General features: G+C 48.1%; 2 protein-coding genes across 2 annotated transcripts; both read right to left on the reverse strand.

Annotated features, from left to right (window-relative positions):
• Positions 1-660: 660 nt before the first annotated feature.
• Positions 661-6285, reverse strand: ZDHHC12 (zinc finger DHHC-type palmitoyltransferase 12). Its single transcript, XM_063410056.1, has 5 exons — positions 5892-6285; positions 5390-5526; positions 4394-4480; positions 3098-3264; positions 661-2634 (listed from the first exon to the last, which is right to left on the reverse strand). Exons 1-5 carry the CDS (start codon positions 6217-6219, stop codon positions 2325-2327), a joined length of 1029 nt encoding a protein of 342 aa, XP_063266126.1. The 5' UTR covers positions 6220-6285; the 3' UTR covers positions 661-2324.
• Positions 6286-8110: 1825 nt separating this feature from the next.
• On the reverse strand, positions 8111-27729 carry ZER1 (zyg-11 related cell cycle regulator). Its single transcript, XM_063409021.1, has 16 exons — positions 27097-27729; positions 23060-23323; positions 22104-22254; positions 21403-21839; positions 20315-20491; positions 19129-19243; positions 18484-18630; positions 18067-18240; positions 17281-17496; positions 16604-16645; positions 16147-16266; positions 15617-15732; positions 15320-15508; positions 14274-14371; positions 13873-13975; positions 8111-12902 (listed from the first exon to the last, which is right to left on the reverse strand). The coding sequence occupies exons 2-16, from the start codon at positions 23215-23217 to the stop codon at positions 12845-12847; spliced, it is 2301 nt and encodes a 766-aa protein (XP_063265091.1). The 5' UTR covers positions 23218-23323; positions 27097-27729; the 3' UTR covers positions 8111-12844.
• Between the last annotated feature and the right edge of the window lie 142 nt (positions 27730-27871).

A 27871-nucleotide genomic window follows, 5' to 3' on the forward strand; every position in this document is an offset into this window, starting at 1 on the left:
ATAATTTTTTGGGACAGCTAAGTAATGACAGTCAGTACTGGAAAATCAGTGAGTTAAAGGTGATTTAATTGCCTCATAATCTATCTTGTAATTATACTTGATAAGATACATTTTCATGTCTTAAATTCATAATGTTGGCTCATTGGGCTAAAAGGGAAGGGTTTTTAGAGATAAGGTGCCTGATGCAAACAAGGACATAAATCCTTGCTCTTTCAGTTTGTCTTCACCAGATGGAGACAGGAGTGGGACTAAGGCAGCTGTGCTGCAGCTGGAGACAAGGATCTAGGGAATTGTTAAGCCAAGGCAGGTGCCAGTGCTTCAGCATTCAGTGAGGTAAGAGCTCTGTTTGTGCAAACCAGGGACATTTCACACTCAACCTAGATTTTCTATTTTCAGAGCCAAGTACAGCTGCTTCTAAAACTTCCCATGTACAAAGATCCTTTCAACCTCCCGCTCACCCTGGCAGTGCACCCTCCCTGTTTCGAACAGGACACACATTTTCCTCACTCTTGTTTGAGTGGCAGTGGCTGTTGGCCCCTGTGGTGTGTTTTGTGGCTGTAGTACAAGGCCACTGTGCCGTGGGAGGCAGCACAGGGGATTGTTAGCACAGGTCAAACCTAGAACTTAGGTTCAAAGAGAGAGTCAGAGAGAATTCAAAAATGCATATTTAATATTTTATTTTATAATTTATGGTTGAGTAAAAAAAGGTAAATTAACACCCAGGTGTATTTTAAAGAAATACCAAACAGAGCAAAACTGCTTTGAGCTGTTGTACCTGCTGATAAACTTTCACTGATACCTGAAGAAGCGGGAATTGCAATGTGACAGATGATCCACACTTTAGCAGGTACCACAGCAACACAACAAACTGCAGAACCCTTCTGAATGGTGTAGTAGCTTTACAAAAACAATCCTTAGGATTCTGATATCCCTCTGATAAAGCTTCTACCCTGAACAAAACAGACTGTGCACAGATTACAAACTCTGGAGCTGGTCAAAAAAGGGATCTTTTGCTGCATTTAAATTGCTTTTGGACTGTCATGCTGTGTTAGTAACCACACTATCTTTCCATGAGTGTTCATCAACTTTAAACCCTGAGTGCTTCTGAGTTGGTGTTCATTCCTGAGCCAAGATAATTAAGGCACAAGATAATTTTAACTAACATTTTGTTGTGGTAGTTTTTCTTGTTTTAACAGAAAAGGGACTAAAATTCACACCACAGCCTTTTTTGTTTTAAAGCTAATATCAGTCATCCCAAACTTCCTTTTAGTTCCTCATGGAAATCTGAAATATGACCTTTTATTTCAATGGAAAACAGGTCCTCTTGCTGTTGTCCTGAAAGATGTCAGCATCTCTCATCTCAGTTAATCAACCAGGACCTGGCAGCTTTCCTCTTGTATTGAAATTGTATTATTTTATTAAAATGTCACTAGTGAGTTGAGGTAGTAGTAGTTTTACCAACAATGTTACTTGAGTTAGGTGTGAGGTAATCACCTCTGCTTCTGCTTCTCTCCCAAGCTACAGCAAGAAATCTGCAGAAATAACTCAGTAGCCAAGGATTACTTTTCTGTCCAAAGAAAAGTGATGGTATCGCTCCTCACTGACTTGGTTCAAAACAGTGAATTGTTAGCAGCATCATCAACTTAAAAGCCTGTGAGGAAGCTGCTCAGGGCACCACAAAATTAAGGTTAATTATTTCATAAGATAGAACTGTAAGACACTCATTCTCATGCACATTAACAGTATTGAGCCTTAAGTCTTTGTGGAAAGCATTAAGTTGAAGTATGTGGACAAAAACAAAATCTGCTTTTGACTCTAAATATTTACTCAAATATTTCTCTTACATGCCTGATGCTACAGCCAAAAGGCACTGCAGTTCTCACAGTAAAAACTTGACTGAAAAAAGGCCACAGGAATACACTGATCCTGGCTGGTTTTATCTGTAATTGCTGCTATTCCCTAGCAGCAAAAGGCAAGGGAGACCTTGGAGAAGTGAACACAAATAGTCACACTAATCTTGCATTTCTTCTGGAGAGATGTGGATGCACTTAACAAAAGGAAATAAATTTAGAGAGATACTTTGCTCAGTCTGGAAATCAGCCCTGCTGGCTTTGCCCTTCTCAGAGCATGATTCTTGCCTTTAACAGTGTTATTTATATACAAAAAATAACCCTGACTATCCCTGAAATGTAATTTGCAGATGAACAGATTGTGGAGCAGGTTGCATAGTCCATGATATATTAAAGTTCAGTGTAAGGAAACAGCAGCCACTGCATTAGCAAAGCTTTACCCAGCAGCCTGCCAGGTGTGCTGGCACACTGGGACTAGACAGGCTCAGTATTCCTGTGAAAATAGATGTTCTCCCATGCCGTGAGGTGGCGTGAACAGAAGAACCTCCAGAGATTGAGGATTATCCCCTGGTCAAAGGGGTTCTCCAGCTCGGAGTGCCGCAGGTACGAGATGCGGTGGGGCGACATGAACTCCCAGGTCGTGGTGTTGCACGAGATCAGGTACAGGTGGGAAACAAGCAGCAGCAGGACCACAATGGTGAATATGAATATCAGCAGGAAGGACACGAGCAGGAAAATGTTGTGCTGCAGCCACTCCCGGGATTGTTCAAAGTAGAGGCCTGACCTTTCAATTCAAACAGAAATAAATCTGCAGTTAAATAAGCAGAACTAGTTTCATAAACTAAGCCAATCTGATGACACATTTAAGTTTGATTTATAACTAATGAGCTGCTGATAAGTCCTGAGAGACTGCACCATAGGGATTGGAATCTAAGTTTAGAAGATGCTGTTTCCTCTAACAGCTGTGAGACACAATCACTCCGGGTTAACTCCTCTCCTGAACAGCTGGAACCCTGTTGGAGTTTCCAGCACTTGAATGTGTACACCAAGATCGTGTTACAGTGACTGAAGCAAAATGAACAATGAAACCTAAATTATCAGATTCTGCTCGAGATTAGGGGGCTCCAGGATGCAAAAGAGGGTGAAGATCCAAAGCCAGTCCAGCCACTGCTGTGTTCTATGCCAGCCCGAGGAGCACCACAACTTCCAGCAATCTCAGAGGCTCAAATGCCATCTCCCAGCCTTACCAGGCCACATGGCCTCCCCACAGCAGAACCACAAGCTGCACACTCAAGTAGACTATGAAGAGGGGGTGATTCCTTTCTCCTACACAGTTCTCAAGCCAGGGGCAGTGATGGTCGTAGCGCCGCACGCAGTGCTGGCACAGCTGGCAGTGCTTGGCTCGCATGGGTTGCTGCAAAACACAATCAGAAAAAGAAAAAACCCACTGGCTGTCCCACTCCTGTTTGGTAGAAGAGAACATCATGCAAATCTGTCTTTCTCCATAATATTGTCCCTAAAACACTCACTTGTGAGACAGCAACACATCAAGATTGCTAAGACAGATCAAAGGGATTGTGATTCTCTTGGTCAAGACACAAATGGGTGGCATCAAATTAAGTGACTCTCCCACACTCCTCCTGTCTGCACATCTTTTTATTATCTACCTATTATAGGAAGTCCAGCGTGCCAAGGAGAGAGACAAAGCCAATCAGTGCAGTCAGGAAAGCATGAGCCAGAGTATTGAGGCAAAAAACTAGGACCACTGCTATCAAATGGAGTGGGCAGGGATGTGATGCTTCTTTGGGATGCAGAGAGGAGTGCTTCCATGTGAGTACAAGACATGTGCACAGAAAACAGCTCAATTACCAGGCACAGAGAAGGTGAAACACCTGGCAGAGAAAAGTAGTGCTTCCCAGAATTTGTCCCCTGCAGTGTATAAATGCTTTGCCAACTTTTCCTCTTGCAATAAGCTCATTCCTCCTGCTCTCTTCAGGACTCTTCAGGAATTTTTGGGAGCTGGGGTAGTGCTTAATTTCATTAAACTGATAAGGATCACTCTGAGAACAAGCCTTTCTAGGCTTTAGGCAAACTGTTTTAAGAGCTAATTTCATTGCTGTAATTTCTCCTTCACGCTGTCTTTTACCTCTCAGGCAAATGTTTTGTTGTTTTAAGGCTCTGAACAAGTTCACAACAATGAGCAGTTCCCACATGTCACACTCAGCTGCCTTCCTGGCTATCAAGGTATTTTCAAAATAACTGCTTTGACAGTACTGCAAGGTCTGGCTGACATGGCAGTAAGAATGTGTAATACAAGTTTCTCATAGCAAAAGAAGTTTCTTGTTTCTATAAGCTAGCAGGGACTTGTTTCTGCCTTGGAAAACCAGCCTGTGTGCCAGTGTCCACCACTACTCCTTGTGTAGCTACACAGTCTGCCCAGCCTCCCCTGAGCAGCAATTACAGACCACCAACAGCAGCTGAAGAACAATATAAGCTTTCAAATCACTCATCCCTTCCTCTTCCAGCGTATTCTGGATGCCCACCTTCACCAGGCAGTAACCACAGCGCCGCAGCTTAATGTCACCTGGAATCTGAGGGATCACCACACCTTGTCCTTTATTTTCACCTTCCTACAAAAAAGAGAAAGGGAGGGACTGAGGAGGGGTCTTGGGCTGCTGCCTAGGCATGACTGAGCTGTCTTGCTGCATCTTTTTACTTAATGGTTACACAGTGCTTGTTATTTCTATCATTAGAAACAAAATATCTCCTGAGAATTCCTACAAAAGCTGCAGACAGTTATGATAGAGTGAGAGAGAACAGGTTACTGTAACCCTCCAAAGAATATTTACAGAGGCAGAAATAACTGTGGACAAGATACACTCTGGGACAAAACCATCATCAACATGTGGCACTTCTAAACACAATAACAATGTCTTTTCAGTATGAGCAGTGCTAATTAGTCATACACATCCAACACTGACTTAAACGATGGATGAGTAAGATTGATAAAGCTTTTGTCCTACACATTCTATAGGGCAGTGAACCTTGAACAGACTATAAATTACTGAGACTTTGCATCTCCATTTATTTCATTGTAACTTGTTTGTGGATGTGTTCTCTGAGAGGGCAACAAATCCATAAAGGGTTCAATAAATAGAGCTGCAGAGAGCACTGTCTGCCAAGCCTGCCCTTCAATTCGAGGCTTTTTTTGCACTTGTACCACCTAGCAGTGTTTATTGGTCATATATACATTTCACAGGGCACTGCAGCCTCTGCTCTAGGAGAGGACTTGGGCTCAAATGGCACAGTTATGTACAAGGGCAGTGTGGTGTGAAAGGTACATTTAAAGCCTGTAAACCCTATTGCTGTTACAAAATACTGGTGTGAGACAATCTGTCCTCATCTCCAATGGTTTGTGCTTGTGTCCTTCATGCCAGCACAACAGAAACTGTTTCAGATTGTTCTTATGTACCACAGTGGAAAAAGTAGAAAAGCCTATAGACTTTACAGCTACTTGTTCTATTCATGAAGGGATTTACCTTCACTTCCTCTTCAGGCTTGACAAAACCCGGATCCATGAGAGACACCTTGAAGTACAGCAGGACCGAGCATAACACCAGCAAAACGAAGATCAGCGGCTGAAGCAGCTCCCCGCGCTCCTCTTGTTTTTGCATATCTGAAAGGTACCCCAAAAACACAGAGCACCAGCTCCTTGTGAAGCGTCCGGGATTTTTCCCTCTGATCTCACCAAAGGGATCCAGAACATATGCAGAGGAAACGGGGAGAGACCAGGCGGAGAGAAGGCGCGGGGCGAGAGAGGAGAGGCTGAGGAGGGACTCGCCAGACCCCTCCTGCCCTCGGGGCACCCCCGGCCGCGGCCGGGCGCAGACAGCCCGAGTCTCGCAGGGGCCACACGGTTCGCCCGCCATCCCCGTCCTCCCTCTGCCCGCCATCCCCGTCCTCCTCCTGCCCCCGGGGGCGGACCGGCCCCGGCCCGGCCCCGGTCCCCCCTCCCCGCGGCCCGGCCGGGCCCCGCCTCACCCGTGCGGTGCAGGAGGAGCCCGAGCAGCAGGGCCGCGCTGAGGGCCGTGTGTGCCGCCCGCACCCAGAGCCCGCCGGGGCCCATGGACCCCCCGCTCCGCCGGCCCCGGGCTCCGCCGGCCCGGAAGGCCTCGGGGCAGCGCTGGCAGGGCCGGACGGGACTCGGGCAGCGCCCCGAGGCGGGGCCAGGGCGGCCCAGCCCTGCGGGGGAGGCTCCGCTGGGGTGTTGGGCTCCGCAGCGCGGGCCGTGTTCTGCTGTCCCGGGCTTGGCACACAGCGTGAGCCGGGGACACCTGGATCCTTCTGCTCCCCCGCACCACCCCGGCATTTTTGTGCCTTGGAGCCGGCCCTGCGGGGCCTTTCCTCGAGGAATGTCCTCCTGAGCCCTTCCCGCGCCTCCTCCCGCCCTCAGCCCGGGCTCTGGAGCGCAGGGCTGGGCAGACACTGCGGGGTGTGCAGAGCTGGGGAAGGGCTGGCAGGGATGGGTCGGGCAGCAGAGGCTCCTCGAGGGGGTTCCCGAGGTGCTGCACTGCGCTAACCCCGCTCTCGCCAGCGTGGTTCTTCCATGTGTTGGCTTCCAGCCCCCGGGAAGAGGCGCGGAGAGGCTGTGCCTGGCTGGAAGCAGCTACACGACCCCATTAACCAGAGCCTGGAGAATGTTTGACATAACTCGAGGAGGGATTTGGTCTGGTTGAGATGTCTGCAGCCAAGAGGCTCCTGGCTGGGTGAGCTCATTGAACTCCCCCGAAGGCTGCCGAGGGAAGCAGGTATAGACTCTTCCTCAAAGCCATTGAATTGCACCTCAGATGCGTTTTTATGTCTTGCTAACAATAAAAAAAAAACCCCACAAAAACCACCGAGGGGACTACAGCACATACATATTTACACCTTGAGTGTCTAAGGGAGATGAATGTCATCACAGATCTGTAAAAGTTCCAAAATCAGTGCTTTCTCTTTAAACTCCTTTCAGCTTTAACATAGATATACCTTGCAGCTTTTGTTACCTTCTTTCCCAATAAAAATTTGAAAGAAATATCATATTCTTTATAAATTTACCCTCCAGCACCTGGTAGTGGATTTATTGGTATTGTTTGCCCACAAATTGATTATTTTAGTCTCTTCACATGGGTCAGTGGCCACCTGCTGATGCCAGGAAAGCACCTGGTTGTGTGGGTCACTTAAATGGTTTACCTGAGACAGCTGGGTTGAAATGTTAATAAAAATTGTCGACTAAATTTCTAGCAATCATTCAAACTCTTAGTTGTTTTTTTTTAATTCTAGGTAAATGCAAAGCCTACAGCTCTCTTCCCTCAGACTCCTCAGGCTGTACTGGTGCTCAGGAAAAGGTGGGTAGTGTCTTTCCTTCTTCACAGAGAGGTGTAAATTTTAAAGCTTAATGAAAGCAATTTGAGTAGTAATATTATTATCCACTTGAAAGTAGAAATATTTCAGTGTTCTAGAGTCATCTGTCCTAAGGAATGTATTCTCACTCTCTTTGTGATTAAAATGATTTGGTGCACGTTACTCTTTTTATCTTCTCCTTCAGCTTTGAAATCTGTCTTGCAGAGATCAGAGCTTGTCTCTTGTCTCAAGGTTTCAGCCTCAGTGACTGAAATTAGGCTCAGTTACAGAAAGTCTCTACTAGTAACTTTCTGAGTGGAGAATCTTGGTTCCTGTGACATTCCAGCTCGCTGGAAGGCTGAGGTATCTCTCTGTACTCTTACACCATGGCATGTTTTCAGAGGCAGCTCAGTTTCATACAAATGCTCCTCCCATCCTGTTTACCTCGCTCCTTTACAGACTCCACAATGACCACTGAATTCACTGGCACTGAGCCCTTCCAGGACCAGGGTCTTAAGAACAAAGTCAGGCTGGCCTTAAAGCAAATTGGCTTTTCTTAAGTGCTCAGATCCTGCCCCTTACAAAGCCCAGGCTGTGGAGTGTGAGCTGCAGATACATTACAGAGTTCAGAGCAATCTGGACACTCAAATACTGTCCTGATTTTTTTCTCCTCTTACACAATTTCCTAACAATGCTCTCATCCTCTAGAGCTTTCTTCTGTTGACAAGCAGTATTGTGTCTTTTGGAGTGATGAAAGGCAAAAGCACTGAACGGCATCATCAACACGTGGCAGTTCATTTTTAATTAAATATATGACAGCCAATGGACCAGTAATGTACCTAAATAAACCACATTCATAGAACAAAAGAACAAGACACTCTTGAGCACTAGGTTTAATACACAGCAGGTATCCAACGGATACAACAGAAAAGTTAATTCATTCAGAATTGTAAGGAAGCAACAGTTGTGCATTTTGATTTTTTTTTGCTCAGTTTCACCAGGTACAAACATTTGAACCAGGCCTCGGCATCAGGCAGGTCCATGGACAGAGTAAAAGAAGATGCTTGCTCATTATAACTAAGGGTATTTTCATTGCAAAACAAGGAAATACATATTTAGTTAGCTTAAAGACTTTTAAAACAAGAGTTACAGAGAGAATCAGTGACAATTATATGAAATCAAAACAGTCTGCTAAAGCAGAAGTGTTTCAGTTCAGCGGAGTATCTTTCTCACTCCTTAAGTGCTCTCTTCTCCTTCAGCCCCCACGTTGCTTTCCATCCATTCCTGATGCCTGTTGCCCTCTGTGCTTCACACACAGACGTGGTTGTCGTGGAGACCAGCTGTTTCCCTACTTGTAATTCTCTTTTTCCAGCACAAGCTGTCCTCTAACACCTGAGCTGTGGCAGACTCCTCCCAGAAGAGTCTCAAGGAAATGTCTTTTCTATGGATAGTGCCTGCCTGCAGTGCCCTCTAGCTCTTGCCCTACTGGTAATTAGTTGCCTTCTTCAGGTAATGAGAAGGAATTGACTCACAGCTCCAGGACTTTTCTTCCCACTCATCTTTTGCAGAGACCAGGGTGACAGCAGCAGAGCCCTGCCAAGGTGACAAGCTGGGTAGGATTCAGAGCTGAAGAGAATAATTTCAGTAGGAAGGTGCAGGGAAACAGCAGCCATAGTGCAGATTAATTATCTGCAGTGTTCTGATTGCCACAAATATCAGTGCTAAACTTTCTTGGCTTGGTCTAGACGAGAAAGTCTGGTGCTTCTGGGTGTTAAACATCATCCAAGTAGATGCCAATCCTTATGAGCAATTCCTCCCACAGATCTTGTAAAATGGAAGCACTGGTGGGAAGTTGCTCACCAATTTGCTTTTATCTGCTCCACAGAACATGGACACCTGGCACTGCTGGGTCACTGGCAAGGGCCACTGCAGGATAAAGCAGCCTCCAGGCAAAAGGAAACCACACACAGTTCAGGTAGAGGGTTCCTTTGTTGTCACACTCTCTGCAGGGAGCTACTGAGTTGTGTTCGTGCTCTGCTTGCCAAGCTTTGGAACATTAAAGAAAATGCAGTAGTGAAAACACGAAGAGTCTGAGTGGGCCAACAGCTACTGAGAACAAGGAGCCCCTCTGCAATATCCTTATATGCTATGAACTTCTCTCCAGCTGGATCTTAATTTGAAAAATAGAACCTCATTCTGGTTTTCTGAGCAGGGTTGGTCACTGGCTGTGTAATTTTGTGTGGAGCTGAAGTTTCCTGGCTTGTTCCTTTGATCCAGCAAAGCTGGAAGTCCTGAGAGGCATCCCTGGAGCAGTCAAGCATTTCAGGGTATCCAACTTCCCCTTTTACATTAAACATTCATAAAAAATCTGCCACTTTGCCCTCCCTTCCTTTGCAGAACATTGATGTGCTGTCTGCAGGCAACTCTCCTGTTCTGTCCTCAGCTCTAAATCTATGGCACCAGTTAAATCCTTACCACCAAAAAATGTTTTCAGGCTGTGCATTATGCCTGTTGTTTCAGTTACGGAGCCTGAGGCCCAAACTACTTTCAGACTTCCAACTACAGGAATTGTTGGATTGTGCTCTAGTGCTCAGAGGGTACTTTTCCCTCTTTGCTTCTTAGTGAGGGGAAAGTGTTATTTTTCAGCTCACAAAATCTTGAAGACACTGAAGCTTGTAGCCAAAGCTTATGTTACTCTAACAGGGGTGTTATTCCTTTTAATGTGCTGCCTTAGGCATTTACATTGCTGGTGACCTGACTCAAAATTTTACTTTTGCTTTCTGCAGAAAGGCTTTCTGCAACAGCCCAGTCAGAATTCCCTCTTTCCCCTGAGACTGGTGACAGATTTCAGCAAGCTGAGCTTTTCTGACAGCCTGGCCTGGTTCCATTCATTTCCTTATTGCTGGGAAATGGAAATCTTTTTATCCTAGTTCAGGCTGAGGTACAGCTTGCTGAGGGTCTGTGTGCAGTGAGGACAGAATTACCTTTAGAGTATGAAACAGCTTTGATGCAGTGTGGATCTTGTTAGTTTGGGATGCAGCAGATGAGACTCCTGCTCAACTTGTGGAAGCACTGGTTTGGAAAACCCAAACCTTTGGGGTCTCAAGGCAGATAAAACCAAGCCATTGGTTGTTCATTAGCCTTGATGTAGTTGTGCCACAATCTCTGAGTGGAGCCCAACTCTTGGCTTGGATTGCAGGAGAGGCTGGGATCTGCTCCAGGTGAGATGGGAATTCCTCAGCTCCACTGTCTCCCCAGCATGGCAGCTGCTTTCTGGGGACAAGGCTTTCTGATACCTCATATCTGTCCTGTGTCCCCTTCTGCTCTACTCCCACATTGCCAACAGTCAGAATCTTGAGTGCTTTTTGTCAGCTGGTTCAAGATTTTAGTGGCAGGAGATTTCACTACATGGGCATTGGAAAGGAAGCAGATACGGTGGGTGGGGCTGCCATGTGAAACAACTTCCCAAGGACAGGAGCACTAAATGGGGAATTAAAGAACAAAGCCTCACTTCCCTAACAACCAAGGCTGTATTTGCAGCCCCTCTTGGTTTTGCATCTAGAAGGAAGGTTAGCAAATGTTACACAGAAAACAGATCTTGAAATAAGCTTCCCCATCTCAAAGTTCATAGGGACACAAATTCTTGGGAAACAGGAATAAGAGAAAAATACATTTCAACGACTGCAAAAAAGTGTAATTTGTCAAGTTTTGCAAATCTTATGAAAACAATTTAAAAGTGACACAAAAATATATATAAGTTCGAAAAATACTTAAAAGAAAAAAGTACAGATCTCACAATACGAAAACAAATGACGTATGGTTAAAAAGGAAAAAAAAAAAAAAGAAGACATTGAATAACACCGTATTGGCAGTAAAAGTAAACCTCTCCAGGCAGTTGTGTTCTGTCAGTTAAAGTGTCAGTTTGTGGATCAAGGATCCATCTCTAACGTGCTCACAAGGACAACATGAACTCTGAGCATTAGCAGAACCTCATAGCAGCGACTCAAATCCGAGAGCAAAGTGTATGAGGGAAGAGAGCAGCGAGTTACTGTGCTCTGAGGCCTGAGATGTCCCAGCCTGCATGGCCACAGGCTCATCATCTTCCTTCCACCAGGCACAACATCTTTTCTGAATCCCTTCTAAGGGAAGATTTGGGAATTGTTGAAGAACCGTGAGGAGGAGTGGGCTGTGACATGGCCAGCTGTGAGCTGAGCTATGAGGCAAACCCTGGCCTTGAGCTTCTGGAGCCATTCCAGGTGTGCAGTGCTACAGGTGGAAAGCAGCTCCATGGACTCTGCTCTCACCTGTTCACACAGACTGGAGTAATGCTGCTGAAGGGACTGGGACTGCACTGCTAAGTGCTTCTGGGAGTCAGACAGGAACAGGGCCTTCTGCTTCTGAGAAAAGAGGGAAGATGCTGGGGTGGAACAAAAGGTGCTATTTCCTGGGATTGGAAACTCCCCACCTCCAGTTCCAGCAGTTGTGCTGCAGTGAGCTTCCTATGAAGGGAGATTATGATGCTACTGAGCACAGCTTGTGATGACACAGGCTGAGGGAGGGCAGGACAGCTCTGGTCCTTTCCTGGGGCTTGCATGAAGGGGTGCAGCTGCTCTGGACTAGGGCCTAGCAGAGTACAGTATGCAGAGGGAAATTCTCTGTTTGGCTTTGTAGCCCTTCCCTACAAAACGGAACTAAAAAAGGTGGTGAAGGACTGGAATGAAGATGTGTAGCCCTTTGTGAACAAACCTTGTGCCTTATTGCACAGGCTCCCTTCAAGAGAGAAGCTCTGGGTAGCCAAGAATGTATAACTGGTTCTACTGGTCATCCCTGACCTTCTGAGGCTGGGTGGGCTGGCAGATCCTACTGTACTGCCAATGGGGACAAAACAGACCTCTTGACTTTACTGGGAATGCCTTACTTCCAAATGACCCACACAGAATTAGCAATGACTTCTCATTAATATGAAACTTCTGTTAAAAAGCCCTTAATGGAGTGAATTAGCTTGAAAGGTCTTCTCTAGTTTCTCCATTTATAAGTCTCACTAAAATGTCAGTTCTTTTGGTCTATCTCTCTGGTATTGTGTCCTCCAACCTCTCTAACCAAATAAATAATTCATCACTGCCTGTCACCCCATTGAGCAGCCAGTGCTGATTCAGGACTGGTGTTCTTGCAGACATCACAGGACCTCATGCAGTACAGCAAAAGGGAATTTTCTAAAAAGTGGGAAATAAACATGTCACACTAGTGATCACACAACTAGGTCTTCAAGGTCATGGTCATTTGAGGCTCTCTGTGTGGTCTAAAATAAAAAGGTTAAAAGATACATAATGTAATTGTCTTTGTTTTTTGTTTTCTTTTTATACAGAAATCATACACACGGAACTTCAACCTGAAACTTCGTAACAAAAAAGTTCACTAAGTTAAGGAAAGCATTTTGTTGTGCAAAAAGTCCCTCCCCCCCTCCCCTATTCACCTTCATCTACTGAGGGTCTCACACACACACATAAAGTTTCCTTCCAACGGGTGAGTTGGTAAGAAAGAGTCCTCCCTATGTACAGTGAGTTAGAGAGAAGCTGGATACAGTGCTGGCAAGAGACATTGGGTGATTGCCTCTATCTGGAAGTGTCCATGTTCTCCTCCTTAAAGTTACTGCAGTGCTCTATAACTTTCCTATGGATAAAACAAGGACAAGGAGAGAGGGTTTAGTTTAAAGCTTATGGTACCTCAGATGTGGGACAGTAAGGTGAGAACTGTCCCAGAGTTATTTCTCTGTAAATGTGTCCTGTTTGTATCTGAGACACAAACTGTGTCAAAACCAGTAAATTCCACAAAAGCAGCTCCCAACGTGGAATGTCAAGTTATGGTAGTGCATATCCAGATCCAGTTGTAACCAAACATTCATTACCCCCACATCCAAAACCTCAGATGCCTTTAAATCCCACCAGGAAATACATGAATACAAATGTTTGTCCTTCACTGTGCTGTCACCTGTCCCATCCCACACACTGTGTGTAACTGTGACTGTCTTCTGCAGGCTCCAGTCCCCTCCAGCATTTAGCAGCCCTTCAGCTGGGGGATACCTGCTGCCCACTCACCAGGTATGTATTCCCACATCTCTACCTCTCCTATTCCTCCTGCAGGTATGAAATTACAGCTCTCACTTTGCCAATGATCAGAAGCTGCAGCTGGCTTTTACAACTCTGAAAGGATCACTCCAAAGAAAGGTGTCATTGCAAAGGTGATGGGGTCTACCTTCTGAAAAATGCTCTCATTTTAACTGTGCAGTTGGCAGGTGAGTGACAGGCCAGTATGATTCTGAAGACAAGTAGCCCACCCAAGTACAGGGAAATGTGATAACTGGGGACTACTGGCCTAAGAACTGCAATTAGCCATGTGGCTCCCTTGCTCAACAAGCCAATCTACAACCCAGTTGTTTGGCAATGATCTGTGTGTACTGCCCACCTACAAACATCTCTAGTCTTCTGTTTTCATCCTCTTTTTCCTCTGCTTCTCCTGTGTTCAATTTATACCTCCCATACACATCGCTACAGGCCTTGCTCTGGTACCCTCTTTATGTGGAAGAATTAAAAACTAAACTAAGGCTAAACTGAGAGTTTGTGATGGTGCACTGGTGTCCTACCGGGCCATTTCCTTGGTCTCTTGTCGTGCTGAGGCCATTTTAATCATGTCCTTCAGGAGAGGAATCCCACCTTCTTTGATCAGCAGTGGGCAGTACTTGTCAGCTGCAGAGAAAAGAATAAATCAGGTCCTTGTGAACCCTCACAACAGTGCAAAGGTACAAAGGGTGGCAGGAGAGGAAGGAGAAGGATCAAAACAGTGAAGGAATTTCCTACACACCAAGTCTTAATTAGCTTTATTTGGCTGTGTTGCCTGGATATTTCTGCATCATTCAAAAAAGGTTTTCTCTACCTACATAGTTTATCTTGGAAGATTTTTTTCTGCTGGTAGCCTCCAATTGAGGGAGGTCCACCCTCTTAACTTCTACAGTACAGGGAATATAATTTCAAAAACAGAACTTACGGTAGACAGAGACCAGGTTATAGAGTGCCCAGGTGGCCCAGTGCTGGCTGACTGGGGAGATCCCTTGTGGGAGAAGTCGAAGGATTGGTTCAAATGACCTGCACAGAAATATTGCAGAAGATGTTAAAAATCCAAGAGCTACTTCTTTCAGCACCTTTGCCACTCACTGCAATACAAACTCTGCTCATAGATACCACAGCAAACCCATTGGCATGTCAAAGATTTTGGCACCAAGGCTCAGTGAGTGTCCCAAGGCAGTGCTGGCAGGATTACAGGGCCCTCCACTTCAGCACAAACACACTGCCCACAGAAATAGCTGCAATGAAGGCAACTGAGCCCAGCAACTGATTTCCAACCTCCATTAGGCATTTCCTCACAAGAGCTGAAATCCAACAGCACTGATCAGATTGAGGAGGGACAAAGCCAAACTATATCCAGGCAAAGCTGGCTGCACACGTGCAAGGGTTGCTGTGTTTCTTCTGACAACAATACTATACTATCTATACTGAAAACAGGCAGGAGAATGCCAGTTCTGGATCCCTGCCAAGCACTAAGGGAATTCTGAGTACCTGATACCCTCTTACAAGAAGAGGTTTAGAGGATTCCAGCCGTTGTATTAACCTTGGAAGGCATTTCTGGTAACTGTGTCTAAATATGCCTTAGAGAAGAGTGAAAGCATGTGACTTTGGGAAGCAAACAGACTTAAAAGGACAGACTGCAAAGGACAGCAGTATCAGAGGAAGATGCTTAGGCAGTCCCAGACAGACCATGGTTTTCCTGAGCTACTCAATTTCAGCAGAAACATGCAGGAGAAATTCTGCTGCAAAACTTCTCCCATAGGAATTGTCAGGTAAGGTGTCTAATTTCAGCATCTTATGTAACAAGTTTCAGAGGAAGATGCAAAACCCTCACTAAAGAATATGCCCCTGAGGATGTTTCTCCTTCACTCTGAACAGGGCCTCCATGCTAGGCTCTCTCTGTTGGTGTTTCCATCCTGTGACAATCCTGGCTCCCATGTGAGTGGGCCAATCTTTTCCATTCCTCACCTATAATTGATATTTCTCCTGGAGTTGATATCCCAGCTCTGGATGGCTGCCCACATTCTCTTCACAACTTCTTCTCTGTGAGGCTCACAGATCCCCCAGGCCTCTGGACCATCAAACATGATATGGGAGAGCACTCCACAGGCATTATATGACACCTCAATCCCATCAGCTTTGCTCTCCAGCAGGTTGCTGCCAAGAGAGAGGAGATCACTTAGAGCTGCTGATGCAGTAAAGATTCACAAGTGTCCAGGTGGCTCAGGAGATCTGAACCCAGCTGGCTGCCAGCCAGGCACTCACCTGAACACACTGATGAACTGGGAGGTCATGAGCTGAGGGCGGAGCTCCTTCACTTCTGCCACGTTGCCCAGGAGGCCCAGCATGTTGCGGTGCAGCTCCTGCTTCTCTGGGAACTCCTGGCCAGGCAAGGAACAGGATTATACACAGGTAGGACTCTGGTGATGCTCAGAACTAGCAGCCCTGGGAAAAGGTTGTACAGTGCATCTAGAAAAGCTCTGTATTTTTGGGCAGTCAGCAATGGCTCCTTGGCAGGTGCCAAATGGTGCTAAAGGTATGTGTGAAAAGGGAGAATCAAGACCAGGTCCACTGTTCACTGCTGCTCTGGCTGAGCAAAGGGGAAGATGTGTTCACTGTGAGTTTCTCTGTTCTGCTGGCTGGGTGGAATGATGTGAGAAAGGAGAACTTTTACTTTCCTCTTTGTGAAATGTAGTAAGTAATGCCTGGAGAGGAGCAGAGCCAGGGATCCTGCCCAGGCACCTGCATCTCCACTGCTCCTGTCAGCATCTCTCCAGAGACAATGAGACACTTACTTTCAAACACTCCAAGAACAGTTTCATGCCACTGTAGTTAAGGAACATCTCGCAGTTATCTGGGGTCTCATCAGTGATGTTCCAGAGGGCACTCCAGGAGAACTCCATCACCTGATCACACTACAGGGAAAGGGACAGAATCAGAGCTTTGCTACTGCAGGAGCCTGGTGCAAACCAATCACCTGTTTCCTCTCTGGCATCACCCTAGATGACTTCAGAGGTAAGAAAACCTTGTTATTCACTTTCAACTTGTTAGTAAATGGGTTTTTTGTCTAATATTTTTGCCTCTCTGTCACATTCCCCTGCCCTCACCGTGGGACAAGAAATTCTGCAGTGTCAGCTGAGATTTCTTGTGTTTGTTAGAGAAGCTGAGCTGGCACTCTGGGCTGATCTCCATGCCTAAGTCAGACTGAAGAGAAAATATTCTATGTATATGGGTTTTCTGGGAAACACTCACCGTTTTATCTGCCAACTTCTTCTGAATCAACTTTAGCATTGTCTGTGGGCAAAGAAAGGGGAAGAGTGAGAAACAGTTCAAAAATCATGGAGCTAAAACTTTACCAGCCCTGCAGTATCACAGCAGTTATGGCCAATTTTGATCTTTTGCAGAGAACCTTCTTGATATATCTTTCTCTACACCACTGGGACTGGGTCATGTTCCAAGTTTCAAATATTCACAAACTGAACTATGCCAGTCCCTGAGCAGTTGAGTTTGAGTCAGTTTTGAGCTGTATGACAAGGTCTGTATAACTGTGCCAAACCAACAGCCTTTGAGGGTCTTGGAAAAGGTGGGGGATATGGGTTGAGCTGGGAAATTGAGGCAAATTTGAGGAGAAGCAGAAGGAGACAGCCACAAGGTGGTACCAGATCTGGAAATAACCCAATGTGGTGAGGTCAGTGTTAGGTTACAGTGCCTTCCTGCCCTCACACCAGCCTGTCTCTGAGACCATAACTTGCAGTGTTGGTAAGCAAGTAAAGGGCTAGGTTCCAGGAGAGGTCAGCATTGCTGGGACACTGCTTCCCTCCTGTGATACTGCAAGGTTGGAGCATGGCTGGAGGCATTTGATGGACAGCTGCAAGGGAATTGTCCTAGCCTGGGTTATGGATAAATAGCCACCTTGGGACCATACCAACCATGACAAACCCCATCTTGCCCACGGCTTCTTTGTGGTCGTTGTCCACCTGGCAGACCAGGGCGTTGCAGAGGTGCACAGCGATGCGCTGGATGGACTCGTCCTGCCGGCTCTGGTTGAGGATGTTCAGCAGCAGCTCGTTCACTCGGCGGTACTGGAACTCCAGCTCCTCAGGAATGCTGAAGTTGCACAGTGTCAGGCAGCAGTTCCGCTGTACCTGGGTCAAAAGGAAGCAAACACTGGGCCAAGTGGCTACAAAAGCACAGACCCCACCACCTGTTTCCTTGCTGCTTGGTACTGAACCCATCTTCTTGCCCAACTCCAGCTACTGAGATTTCTGTTACCCTCTGATCTAGTGCTGTGCCTTAGCCATGCTCCATGACTGTCACTCCAGTCTCACAAGGCCACCCAATTAATTATCCAGGGCCCGTTGCTGTCCAAGCCAGTTCCTCACTGCCTGTGGGCTCTCTACAAGCTGACTTCCAGTACAGAGATTTGAGATATTTCTTTCTGTTGACTCAACATCCCCTTTACTCGCAACCATTTCACCCCACAGTCAGTGCCAGTTATCTGTGTCTCACATACACCCTTTGACCACTGTTCATGGATAAAAAGGAGCACCCTGCACCAAATCCCCATTGCTGAGCGGAGACCAGGAGCCAGCCTGGGCAGTAACTTCTCTGCCTTAACTCCCTGCAAGCAGAGAAAGTCAAATGCTGACACCAGGCTAAAGAACTGATATAGGGCAAGAGGACTGTGGGAACCAAAGGCTCTGGGCTGCTCTTACTGTGACCTCCTGGTAGGACTCCATGCCGTTGAGCACCACCTGGATGACCTGGCGCCGCAGCTTCACGCTCTGCTCCATGCGGTACTCGGAGTTGGTCAGGTAGAAGAGTGCAGCACTGCCTGTCACCTGGATGTTTTTGTCATCCTTGTGGCACTTGAGGGCTGTGATCACCAGCTGCAGAGAAGCAACACGGAGCTTCAGTGCCACGGACTTGCTGCTAATTCTTGGAGTGGCTGTTAGAAGCCTGCAAGGAATGTGTGGCCCAGGCCGTTGCAGGAACGTGCTTAGGAAATGAAGGTACCCAGTTCCACTGTGCTGTTAGAACTTTCTCTGGAATGGCCTGATACAGTGTCCCAGGGTGGAAAAGAAGACAGGGAGTGCAAAATTCCCCTTGTCAGGGTGAGGTTCAAGGCTTACCTGGAGGGCTCTCAGCAGCTGGCTGCAGCGCTCGATGCGGGCAATGTCAAAAAGCAGGTTGATGGCCCGGGAGGTGATTTCTGGCCGGTGCTCGGTGTAAGCCTCGATGGCATTCAGGACTTGCTCCTCGTTCTTGTCTCCACTCACCTGGTGTGGAACAGCAAAAAGAGTCAGGGGAGAAATTATGAAGGAGGAAAAGCAACAAGAGAAGGAAACTCTGAAAGGTTAAGGGATATAGACCTTCCCTCTGCCCTGAGAGTAGATTCAGCCCAGGACGAGACAGAGGCTGAGGCACTTTTCAGTCCAGAGACATGGGAAAAAGCACCTTTGGGGCAGGAGGATGTTATTCAAAAGTAGGACTCCTACGGTCTTAAATCCTTTTCTGTAGTCACAGACATCCTTCAGGCAGGATGATTTCTCCATACTTCTCTCCAAGGGGCATGTTTTTCAACCCTTATAAAAACTATGTGGGGTAAAGGTCTTGCTTTCTGGCAGTTTTCTTGCATTATGAAGTGGTTATTGAAAGATCAGGGCTCAGTTGTCATACCCAAGACCCAAAGAACTCCACTCTGCTGGCAGGCAGTGTTCTCATGTTCTTTCAGCTTCTAACAAGTTCCTACTGCCACTGTTCCTGCACCTCCTTACCTTGTAGGCTGGAATATGGGTCAGGCGGCAGAGGGATGTTTCAAAAAGGCCCAGGAACTGCAGTGGTCGTTTCAGACCCCGGAAGGGAGCAATGCTGCTCTTTGCTGGCTCAATGCTGCGTGAAAAAACAAGATTGCTCATGTTGGTACCATGATTCTTCAGGTGTCTCCTGCCACAGAGATGGCTGTCAGCCCTCTGACTGTACTGCTTCATACCCAGAGCGGTAAAAGCTACACTTCATTTTATACCAGACAGCTGCTTATGAACACAACTCTGAATATTCATCCCAAGTGATCCTGAATGAAAGGTGAATGTGCTGAATGGAACCAACAGTAAGAATTAATGCAGACAGGATGCAGCTTTCCCAGGTAAAATGTGTCCTGGAAGTTCACTAGCTGGGGTGAAAATTTCCTCTTAAAGGGCTGTAGATTTCACTTATCCAATGTATTTGTAATGTGAGAGACATGCTAAGTCTGGGTCTGTGAGCATGCAGGAACACTGTTTTTTCTGCCAAGTTCCTTATTGACCAACAGCCAGTGCATTTTCACCAGCTCTGGGGAAAAGGAGCCAGTACTGTCTCACTTCTTTGCTTCTGTTCAGCAAGTGCTTAACAGGAGGGCAGAGCTTTTGGCTGATGTGGAAAATTAGACCTCTAGGTATACCTCTGCTGAGGTCTTCCAAGGCTTGATCTGCCCAGTATCCAGTTCAAATCTGAAAATAGACCTTTAGAGTCCAAGCTCCTAAAACACTCAGCCCTCCTATGAATGCTGATGTACTGACTCAGTGTATAAATGTTCTGTCAGAAGAGCCTGGATTTCTGCAAGGGTTAGAGAATTTTGTGTAGGAAATGTGTAAAGGGCTTTGGAGTCCTTTCAGAAAAAATCCTGCAGGAGATCCCTGGGAGAATGTGTGTGGAAAAGAACTGAAATACTTCAGATATGCATGGCAGGCAGATGGGATGAATTCTTTATTACTCTTACGAGTCCTTACATGTGTTGCATACAGCAGTCACAGCTGATTCTCACACCAGTCTCTACTGTCAGGGGAACCTGGCAAGAGTTGTATCCTGCTTTTTAGTACTGATTAGACCTACAGAATTTGGGAACTCAGAAGAGGGAACTGTTCTTAATTCAGCTTTGATGGATCTATCCATCCAAGCAGACCTCAGTAACTGCTGTTTCCTTACCTTGTCTGGCCCATCTTCTCCTCCATGCTGGGGATAGTGCAGTTCTCCAGCATGGTGTGCCCTGAGATGTCGAGTGAAGTGAGGTTCACCAGGTTTTCCACAAACAAGTTCAGAACCCGCCGGGTCAGCTTGAACTTGTAATAACTGGACAGATGGTCTCGGGAGATATCCAGGTGCCTGCAAGTGATAGAGAGCATCTCACAGCCTTGAAAACATTAGCTGGGGCTTCTGCCTCCCTACCAGAGCCAAGTGTGATTATTATTTATCATTATTTCCTTCCCAAGATAGAGGAATGTGGTTCTGTAGGCTCTGGCAGCAGCAGCTGGCCCTGTGTCTAACCAAAGCACACAGTATCTGGCAGAGGGCTACCTGGAATGGACCACAGTGAATTATCTAGCCACACATCACAAAGGAAATTGCTCCAGGCTCAGAAACTGCTTTTTCCAAACTCTATCACAGCAGCCACCTGAGCATTTCTGCCTGGAGATTAAGATGCACCAGAGGATCTGTGCATCCCCAGAAATGTATCTTGCCTCCTCCCATTAATTAAGTTACACAGGTTTTTGTCTGCCTTCCCAATCTTATTATTTTTCCACCCCAGGCTATTACATTATCCTGATTTCTTTCAGGTATTTTAAATGCTTAAGCTTTGAGGAAGTCTTGCTGCTAAGGCAGTGGTGGGACAAACTGACCAACCATTGCATGCAGGTGTGGTTCCTTACAGGACAGAGAGACTTTGCTGGCTCCTACCTAAGACTGGAGCCAACATCCCACTCACAAAACTGTCTTTTACCTGTTGCATATCTAGTTGGGGCAATGGGGTCACATGTGTGTTGTTTTTTGGTTTTCTAATGGGAATTTTCTGCTAAGTGGTGTCTTCTTACAAGCAAAATTCAGGCTGGCTATAGACATGTCAGATCTGCACAGTGCTGAGTAGATATGTACTATGAGTGAGCCTGCTCACAGGAAAGTTTATAAGCTGAACCCAGCAGTGGGTACCTCCCTGACAGCAGGCAAGAAGACCATTCCTGAAAGACCTTTCCCTCTCAGCTGGAGAAGGATAAAGAAGGAAGAACACATCTGCTGACCTGAGCTTGCGCAGCTGTGCGATCACTTGGATGTGCTCCTCTGAAAGGTCCATGTTGTAAAGCACTAGGGAAACCAGACTGTCCTTCCACTGGGTGAGGAATCCCAACTCGTTCAGCTGGATCCCGGACAGGTCGAGAGCTGCGAGGGAGGCCAGGGGCCGCAGCAGCGTCTCCACGTTCACGCCCTCGATCAGGCGCCCCAGGTTCAGGATGCGCAGGCGGCTGAAGCCTTCAAAAGTGAAGTCCTTGACCAAGACCTGGCGCGTGGGGTTCACCAGGCAGTCGTCCTCACAGCCCCCGGGGTTCTCCTCCTCGTAGAAGATATTGCAGCAGCCAAAGAGGCTCAGGGAGATCAGTGTGTGGCTGAAGCTCACCAAGGTTTGCAGGCTCTTGGCTGTCAGCTTCTCACAGTTAGTTAGGTAGAGCTCAATAAGATCCTGAAAAAAGGGAAATCAGAGATGTTTCACAGGTAAAGTGCCCATCCTGTTTGCCTCACACCTCCCACTGGGACAGCCTGAAACCACGTATCACCCAGCTTGACCAGTGTCCTATACCATTCCCAACAGTGGCTTTGGGAGCTGAGAAGGGAGAAGCTGAGTCCAAAGCAAGCTTGGACAGTGAAGGATGGAGCCTTGGGAATCTCTGGGTGTCTGGGATCCCAATGCTGCTGTGTGAGATGGCAGCTGCCAGGGCAAGCCCACCTGCTTCCTGATGGCCTCCAGGTCCTGGTCCTGCACGATGTGTTCCCGCAGGTGGATCCGAGCTAGCCGGGTGCTCCGTGGGTCTGAGAAGAGCGTGAAGAAGCTTTCATGGGGTTCAAAGATGCTGTCTGTCTTCACCAGCTCCACGTACCTGCGTGGGGCAACGGTGTTAGCACAGCACAGGTGACAAGGAAGTGTGACAGAGTTGTGAGCACACACCAACCCACTCCCCTCCACCCCCCCATATCACCCAAATCAGCTTTTGGGGCAAAGGAGCTCACCCACCTCTCTGGCACAGAACCAATGATCCCTAGGAAAATCTTGGGCAAAGATTTGTGCAAGACTCTGTGTGTGTGAGCAAACTGGATTCTGGCAAGCACAGACTCCAGGAATTTTTTTCCCTAGCTGTTTAAACTTAGTAATTTGATTTTTTTAAAATTATTTTTCAGAAAATTAGCTCACCAGAATTCTCTGCCAGGCTTTGTGGGCACAAGTTCAGCCAAGAGAGACTGTGACAGCCAAACTACATAAATCCCTGGAAACAGGTTGCTGTATAAAACTATGAGAGCAGCAGCCTTAAAATTTAACATCTGTTAGCACTCTTATTTCTCTGCTTGGACAGTACTGTAATGCTTCAGTGACAAGAAACGGGAAGGCTTCCTTGTTGCTCACTGACATTCTAGGAAGAAGCAGTGACTTTCACTCTGGGTTTACTCTTTTCATTTCCCTTTTTACAACATCTCATTGAGCTTGGACTGACTTGCAAAGGGTGATTATCACGGAAATTAGCATACAAAAGGGAACACTTCCTTCTGAAGTTCATGCAAACCCTTATTTGTCAATATGACCAACTGGAAAAACACAGCCCTACGAATTCTTTCCCATGACTCTTTTTGAAGAACTCTACTCCCCCTTCTCTGAGCTCCCAGCTCCTTCCCAGGAGGCCTGGCACGTACTCGTTGACGAGTTTGTCGCAGATCTCGCTCGGCAGGAAGATGTCGGGATGGAGCCGCAGCGTTTCGTTGTCTAGGAGGTAGCACAGGGTCCCCTCCAGGTTGCGCAGGCAGTAATCAGTGCACAAGGTCATCAGCGACTCAGGACTGTCAGATGCCATCTTGAGGGAAATTACGGCAAGGGGAAGAGCAGGAGGAAGCTTTTGATGCAGGAGATCCTTCCCTCAAATGAAGTTCTGGGATGAATTTATGGGGCCATCAGGACAGCTGTAAGCAGAGATGGGAAAAGAAAGATGCGTTGAGAAAGGCACAAGTGCAAGTGTCCCACAAAGCTGTCACACCAGCAGGATGCTTGTTGTATTTACAGCCCAACACTTGCTGACCTCAACAGGACCCGCAGCAGTTTGGCCTCTCTGGCACTGTGCCCTTAATTCCTTGGAATTCCCAATCCAAGGGAATACTGTGGGAATGAGTTAGTGTGACGTGCTTGGAAATGAGGCTACACAGCAAAGTGTTTCCTCATTGCAGGGTCATCTGGCTGCCAAAGGCCCTCAGAAAGGGAAGTGGTAGGAGCCACGTTGCTTGGTTTCCTTCAGAGTGGGTTGGATGAACCAGCGGAACAGTCACTGTCAGCATAATCCTTTGTGTGGCACTGGTGGGATCTGTGGCCCTGAGTCTCCTGCCTGTCACTCTCTTTGCCAACACTCCAAGCCAAGTTTCATTTTCAAGCTCAGTGTTTCTCTGCAGTGCCAAGCCAGAAGCTTCATGACAGTCCTTGAACTAGAGTGTGAAGTGGATCAGAAGCCAGAGGGAAACACACAGACTGCTCTGGGATCCCTCTGAGTGCAGTGTCAAGGCAAGGACTGTGACTGTGCTGGACACCTCTACATGCAGCTCACCCTCACCACCCCAAATCTGTCACAAAGAGTGACTAAACTGCAAAAAGGCAAGGTGATTTTGCCTTTCTTAATTTTTGGAACAGGATAAAGGACAGGTGAGGCAGACAACTGGGGGAAACTATCCCTGTCTGTTTTCTGATTTGAAACTACTTGACTGCTCTGGTATAAATAGTTGCTCACTGGGCCTTGAGGGGCTTATCAGAAAAGTTAGCTTGAAGACCAACAGTGACATTTCACTTTCAAGGGGTCAAATCACATTATAAGCAAACTAAAACTTTTCTAAATATTTCCATGGACACAAAAAATATGTTGAAATTATTTTTAAAATAATATAAAACCTATGTCTTTATTGATAAGTCTGTCCCTGCTGGCCCTGAGAAACTGATGCTGTGCAGGGAATTGTTATTCTCTGCACCACAGCTGAGCAGCCATTGTTGGAGAAGTTGTTGCAAAATGTCCTTAACCATATTCTGTTTCTGATCTTTATCCTGCAGCTGCAAATAACAGGACACTTGTGTGTCACCAGCTCTCTGCTTCTCTAAAGCCTCTGCTGCTCTCTTTCCTTCATTCCTTTGGTATCAGTACAAGACAGAAGAGTTTAACTCCCATTTCTCAGCTTAATCACTCTAAAAGGTAAAAACCCCCAAACCCTCAGCAATCATAAAAATTATAGTTTAAACTCTCTCCAGTCATGGTGTTAAAGGTGTAACTTGCTCTTTTGGTCACTGAGTGCTGAGCTGAGAGTCACAAGAACATAAAACTGTGACTTCTCAATAGTGCCACAACAGCTCCACTGAGGTGCATGTGGTCCAATCAATGAAAATTGAAGGTTTTTAACTTTGATAAAGGAGGAGCTGCACAATCCACAGTTCTCACCTTTGGAGTTAAGTAAGGTGAGAAGTCAAGGCTGAACTGGGCCACGGAGTGCAGCCTCCCTGGCTGGGAGGTCCTGGCAAAGGGAATGCAGGTGGGAGGAAGCTGTCCTGCCTCTGCTTTGGAGATGAATCGGCCTCACCTCCAGAACAAGTCCCTCTTGCAGATTTTGCCTGAAGCTTGCTGGAGAGAATCTTTCCAGAAAGGCAAGATCAACAGGAAGATCTGAACCAGGTGGGAACACCAGCATGTTCTGCTGTCCCTACCAGTTCCCCTGTGCCATCAGACAGGAGCTCCCTGCAGCCAGTGTTCTTCCACTGTTTACTACTGACGGCCAGAGAACTCAGAAACAAATTCCCACTGACAATCTATTGTCACGTGCAGCTGGAAACAGCCAGTGCTTGGGACTTGTCCAAGCAGCTCAGAGCACCAGAGGGCAAGGGCTGCCTTCCTGTGGCTGTGACAAGCCTCTGTTCCCTCTCTGCTGAGCCCAGCACAACGCAGCCGGTTGATCTCAGCCCTGAGGGAATCAGCTGCCCTTTAACTTCTGAGCTCCCCGTGATCCACCAACACAATCCCATGCAGAAGGTTAATATCAAGAATGGTTAAACTGTCCCAGTGAAATAGGACCAAAGAAAAGCTTTCATCCTCCTGATTTATTACAGGTATCTGAGCAGCTGCTGTGACCTTTTGTCCAGAGCACAACACAAGCTGGCCTCTCCCTCCTTACACTGACGACAGGACACCTCAGCAGCAGAGAGGGAAGTGTCAATAGCTGTCCTGATCAATGCTGTCTCCAGTTATGACTTTGATGAGTGACAAACAGAAAAGAACCGAAAAATCATTAACATTTCTCTAATTGTTCTCCTCAGGAAGCTTCACACAGGATGAAGTTGCCTAGTGACTGCCACCAGTGCTTTTCCAGCAATGAGCTGCCTTGGTGCCATGTGGATTTTGGAAAAGTTAAAGACGGATGCGTGAAAGATGCTGAAGATTCAAGAGCAAGAAGTGAAAAGTGACCAGAACTTCAGCTGACAGTGTTTTTTCCAATTTATTCCTCTGACAGATACTGCACTAGGGAACTGAGCTCCTCAGAACCTCGGGAGCAGGCACACAAAGCCATGGGCACACAGCCCTCTCTGTGCAGTAACAGCACCCTCCTGCCATCCACAGACCCAAACCCAGGCCCAGGACAGCAGCTCTACCATCCCCAGCATCCAGGACACACCAGCCTCTTTGCAAGCATTGCTTATTTCCAGGCTGCATCTGCTGTTGTTACAGATTCAGGCTGCCCTGGCACGTGAGGCTCAGGACCTCTCCTGGGCTGCCAGTGCCAAAATCCCCTCCCTGGGACTTCAGAATGATCGTCTCTCCCAGCCTCTCTCCAGGCAGTGCCCGGAGCCAAGCCTGACTCACCGTGGCTCCATGCCAACCACACAACGATTGGGCTGTTGCTACAAAAATGATTGGCAAAGCTGACTGTTCCAGCATCAGGGACTCGTCCAAGGAGAGGGCAAAACAATATGCCCTGACATGAGCTGATTACAGCGACTTCAGAATTACAAATGGAATGTAAATGCAGAGTTTGGCACAGGTTATGCTCTGAAGGGAAACTGCACTGTCACTTTAGCTGGCATCTTGCAGCTGCAAATCACTGTGATTTTATTAATTGATGGGTCATGGCTGCCTTTCTGGGGAAACACCATCCCTTCTTACACTAGGGAAAGTGAAAGAGGAGGAGATCGAACTATCCTCTGTCCCAGCAAAGCCTGCAACTCCTGAACTTGTCAGTCAGACTGACATCGTAAACGAAACAGCTCGCACCCGCCGGGAGTGTGTTGATCTTTGTACCTGCCTGCAGTAAGGATGTTCCTTCAGCTCACTGAATTACATCACGGATTTTCGTTCCGTAAGTCGCCTGCCCAAGAAGACTCCCTGGAGTCCCTGGTCACGGCTCTCGGGGCGCTGGGGCTCCACCAGCCCGTGACGGTCTCTGTCAACCCCGCGGGCAGCGCTGGCCCCGGCCCCGAGCCCTCCCTCGTCCCCCCGGCACTCAGAGGTCACCTCGCCGGGCAGCGCCGGAGCTGCTGCCGCGGGCCGGAGCCCTGCCCGGCGGGGCCCCGCTGCTCCCGGCACTCCCGGGGAGGGGATGGGGACAGCGCCGGGGGCACCGTCCGGCACTGCCGGGGGCGGCGGTTCCTCCCCCCGCCCATGCGGGCAGGCCCGGTGCCCCCGGGTGGGCCCGTGGAGGGGGGCACCGGTACTCACCTGGCGCCATGGGGGCCTGGTCCCGGCTGGTCCCGGCTCCCCGGGGCGGGCCGGGGTCCGCGTCCTGCTCGGGCCCGCTCCCCCCGCCGCAGCCTCCGCTGTCAACAAACCCGCCGTCACTTCCTTTGCCCGCGCCGGAAGCGCCGCCGAGGCCTTCCCCGGAAACACCGGCCCGGCCGGAACGCTCGGTCAGCGGCGGCCCGGCGGGGACGGGGACGTTCAGTGACGTCACAAAGCCGTGACGCCACGCGGCGGAGGCGCTGACGTCACTGCGCGGGGCAGAGCTTGGCAGCGGCGGCCCGGAAAGGCCTCCCCGCGAAGGGGCGCCGCAGCCCGGCCTGTCCCTCGCTCAGGGGCCGCGACTGCCACCATCGCAAAGCCCGGGCCCCACCGCGCCCCCTCACTGAGGGCAGCCATTCCCGCGGGCCCCGCTCACGCCTGCCATTGGCATGGGCCGGAGCGTGCCCGGTACAGCGCGACAAGCCCAGGGGTTTCCTCAGTGCTTGGGGGACCGGCTGCTCCTGCTCGCGGGGTCTCTCCTGGCGCTTGTGCCTGAGGAGGGACCCACGCCGTTTCCCGCAGGCCAGGGGGCGCGGAGAGGCGGGACAAGGCCGGGACAGGGCAGGGACCGGGCCCGCGGGGCTGTGCGAGCGCTCCGCGGCGGGCGGCGGGCGGGGCTTACCGAACAGGGGCGGGGCTTAGCCAGCAGCGGAATGAAACGGGGCGGGGCACGGCTCGGGGCGGGGCTCTGTGCCATGGGCGGGGCGAATGGGGC

This window comes from Prinia subflava, chromosome 12, assembly GCF_021018805.1.
Source record: "Prinia subflava isolate CZ2003 ecotype Zambia chromosome 12, Cam_Psub_1.2, whole genome shotgun sequence".
Lineage (NCBI taxonomy): Eukaryota > Metazoa > Chordata > Aves > Passeriformes > Cisticolidae > Prinia > Prinia subflava.